Source organism: Vicia villosa, unplaced genomic scaffold, assembly GCF_029867415.1.
Source record: "Vicia villosa cultivar HV-30 ecotype Madison, WI unplaced genomic scaffold, Vvil1.0 ctg.002344F_1_1, whole genome shotgun sequence".
Classification (NCBI taxonomy): Eukaryota; Viridiplantae; Streptophyta; class Magnoliopsida; order Fabales; family Fabaceae; genus Vicia; species Vicia villosa.
The window spans coordinates 290233-293765 of record NW_026705900.1 but is presented as its reverse complement, the minus strand read 5'-3'; the positions used below and the strand labels follow the sequence as shown (position 1 = coordinate 293765).

Sequence of the window (3533 nt, the reverse complement as noted above, 5' to 3'; positions counted from 1 at the left end):
GGAAAATGATTATTAATATTTATTATGCCACGTCATGCGCCCAGTAAGCAAGATTCTCCACGCCCAGCCAGCCAAACATGGAATAGGGGTGTCTGAAAACAGAATCTAACACGCTACTATTGCAGGGGGTGAAAGCTATTTAACCCTTTTATTTTAAATTTTTGTATTATTTAAAATTAGTAAATATTTTTTTTTGTTATTTGAAATAAGTAAATATTTGTTCTGAATTATTAACTTAAGTATTCATTATTAATAATATTAACAATATAAATTGACTTGTCTAGTTGTAAAGTGACTATCATTTAACTTGAACGGATTTGAATTTGAGACTCCGTTGGTACAAATTTTAACTTTTTTTTATGTTTTAAATTCTATATTATTTAATATTTTTAAAAATTATAAGAATTATTTGTCATGAATATACATTGGACTAGTGGCAAGGACTTAAGATATTGGTTAAAGGTCATAGGTTCAATTCCATATAAAAAACAATTTTGGCTTTTTTGATTTTATTAATTAGAATTGTTTAAAAATGAAATTATAATTAAGAAGTAATTTAGTATTTAAAAAATAAAAGTCAACGTCGCAGCCAGTCACGGTTTAAAAGTATGAAAAGAACCAATTTGGTAAAAATATTAACATAAGGACTAATATGGTCCGGTTAAATTTTGTAAGGATTAAATCGAGTTATTTTTTTTTGTGAGGGACTAATTTGAGTTGTGTGATTTTTGTGAGGGACCAAAATGAATCTTCGCTCTAATATTTATTCTAAGCCATAAGATATTATATTTTTGATTTTCTTCCGTATCTCACTTTTTTTTTTTGGTGTTAACTTCCGTATCTCACTTTGTGCTGTGTATGTTTGGTATTTTGATTAATTACACAACAATTATAAACATTATAATCACGAGTGTATAATATAAAGGGTACAAAATGATGCTAAAATCTTATCCTAAATTAAAATTTTAATTTTTTTGTACAAATTAAAATATTAATATTAGTAATTATATTTTAATAGTGTTTGTAATTGCAGTTTAAATATTAAATATTTTAAAACAAAACATCAGAAATAAATAAAATTGATAGATACAATTATTATTAATATTTTCTCAATTTTTATTTAATGAGACTAAATTTTTTTATGCATTGATAAAACTTTGTGTTACTAATTATATAAGATAATTAAAATGAGAAACAATAATTGTCTTTTGGTGTTTCTGATGTTAAGTCAAAACGAATTTTATAAAACAAATTAAAAAACAAAATCAATAAAACAAATCATACTTAATTAATTGAATCACTTTTTATAAACCCGTTTATAATCCTATGATATTGTTTTTAGCTTTTTTCACAAAAAAAAAATTATATATAAAATTAAAAATTTGTATATAATTAAATATCAATTTACATATTCTTAATATTTTATTCAATTTACTTGATTGGTCGAATTTCAAATTGCCGCAAATTAACTAAATCGGAAATTTGAAGAAGGACGCAAGGAAAGTTTGAGAAGGAAATGGTAATAGAGGAGAATGAGGAAATAAAGGGTTTAGGGATGTGAATGAGAAACATTAAACATAAATGGGATCACTACAAAAAATATGCTCTGCAGCGACGTGGGAAACACGTCGCAACATGAAATATCACGTGGCAACAAAAAAGTAGCGACGTGGGCCACTACGTCGCAGGAGACAAAGTGGCAACTTGTAGCGACGTGGAGACCACGTCAGAAAGTAGCGACGTGCCTCCCACGTCGCAACAAGGAAACATGGGGAACATCCATCTGCACACACAACAGGCGTGGCAGGTGTGGGACAGTGTGTTTGCTGACCAATGTAGCGACGTGATTACCACATCGCTACATTAAATGCTTTTTTTTTTTAAAATTTATTCACCCTAGATTTGTTTTGTTTTATATATTTTTTATAATTAATTAATATATAATAAAATATATATAATAAAATATATATAATAAAATATATATAATAAAATATATATAATAAAATTTATATAATAAAATTTATATAATAAAATTTATAAAATAAAATTTATATAATAAAATCTATAAAATAAAATTTATATATTAAAATCTATAAAAACTAATTTATATAATAAATTTGTATAAAATAAATTCATATAATAAACATTATATAATAAATTCAATTAATTAAAACTAAAAATTTAAAACTAATACTGTTATGAATTAAAATGTAGAATATTTTACATAAAAATAAATTAAAAATAAATAAAATACAAAATGTTTTCAAGACGCATCATCCGGAAAATAATTATCCGGATTAAAATCATCAGCCACCCCGTCATCCTCCGGCTCTTGAGGAGGAGCATTACTGTAATTTCCACCTCCTTGCATAAACCGTCTCATCTGCTCCTCCATCTCAGCTTGCTTCTTCATAATGCCCTCCATCTGTCGCGCATGCTGCTCCTCCATATCAGCCTGCTTCTTCCGCATCATCTCGATCTGGGCCTCACTTTCGCGTCTCGCCAATTGCCTTACTAATTCAGTTTGTTCCTGTGTCAGATTTGGTTGACGCGATCCACCCTCTCCATCCTGAAGTCTTTGAAACAGATTGCGGTCACCACGTCTATAGCTGGCCGCCAAATTTCCAGCACCAAAAAAGCAACCATTAGGTCCTTTTTCTTTAATAACCTCACACCAGATATAGTGATCAACATCCGCATTTAGCGGCTCCCCCTCTGCTGGCATGAATTGAGGATTATTTTCCAGAAAAATGGCAAGTCGCCTATCATAATCTTCCTGCACAGATATTCAATAAAAAATGTAAGTTAAATATTTAAATGCATATTTAATTAGTCAATTAAAATATATTAAAAAGTTGCCACGTGATTTTCACGCCACAACTTATGATTTGCCACATGATTTTAATGTGGCAATTTATCAATTGCCACATGAAATTCACGTCACAAATTTTGTATTAATTTAAAAAAAATAAACAACGTAAATTTCACTTACAAGATACAACTTCGTGCGCTCGTCGACAAAACCTCCCGATCTCCTTGTCCGGGTCCTCGAAATCAGCTCAGGCATCAATGGTTTTCTCCCCAACTCCTTAGCCTAAATAATATAATTAAAAAGAATTAGTAAAATATATTATGAATAAAGATGTAACTTAAAAAATTTAAAATTTTTACCAATCGTCGGGCATGCTCGGCGGTGCTAATACTTCCAACTATGTTAGATATAAATTTATACAAAAAAATGAAAAAGTATACATACTATAAAAGTTTTTAAATAGGAAACTTACTTGCTTCCTTCGGGAACAATCCAAAATCTGCCGTCAACGACATGAATCTCATCGGGATCATCCCTCCCACGAAGATCAGCTCCGTCTATCTCATCAACTGCCTCATCAACCTCACGGGCTGGTACATGTGTGGGATGTGGGGTGCGTGAGCCTCCAACCTGTGTGGGGCGTGGACTAGGAGATCGTCCAGCCTGTGTCGGACGTGGACGGGGAGATCGTCCAGCCTGTGTGGGGCGTGGACTAGGAGAT

The 3533-nt window shown here is 30.6% G+C and overlaps 1 protein-coding gene across 1 annotated transcript; it reads right to left on the bottom strand.

Moving 5' to 3' along the window:
• Positions 1–2263: 2263 nt before the first annotated feature.
• On the bottom strand, positions 2264–3200 carry LOC131638600 (uncharacterized). The gene is made up of 3 exons (XM_058909166.1): positions 3172–3200; positions 2993–3094; positions 2264–2776 (listed from the first exon to the last, which is right to left on the bottom strand). Exons 2-3 carry the CDS (start codon positions 3065–3067, stop codon positions 2264–2266), a joined length of 588 nt encoding a protein of 195 aa, XP_058765149.1. The 5' UTR covers positions 3068–3094; positions 3172–3200.
• Between the last annotated feature and the right edge of the window lie 333 nt (positions 3201–3533).

Coding starts and splice junctions, on each gene's coding strand:
- LOC131638600 (XM_058909166.1), bottom strand. CDS start 3,067: ATGCCTGAGCTGATTTCGAGGACCCGGACAAGGAGATCGGGAGGTTTT. Junction 2,777..2,992: donor AGCGCACGAAGTTGTATCTT/GTAAGTGAAATT, acceptor ATATCTGTGCAG/GAAGATTATGATAGGCGACT.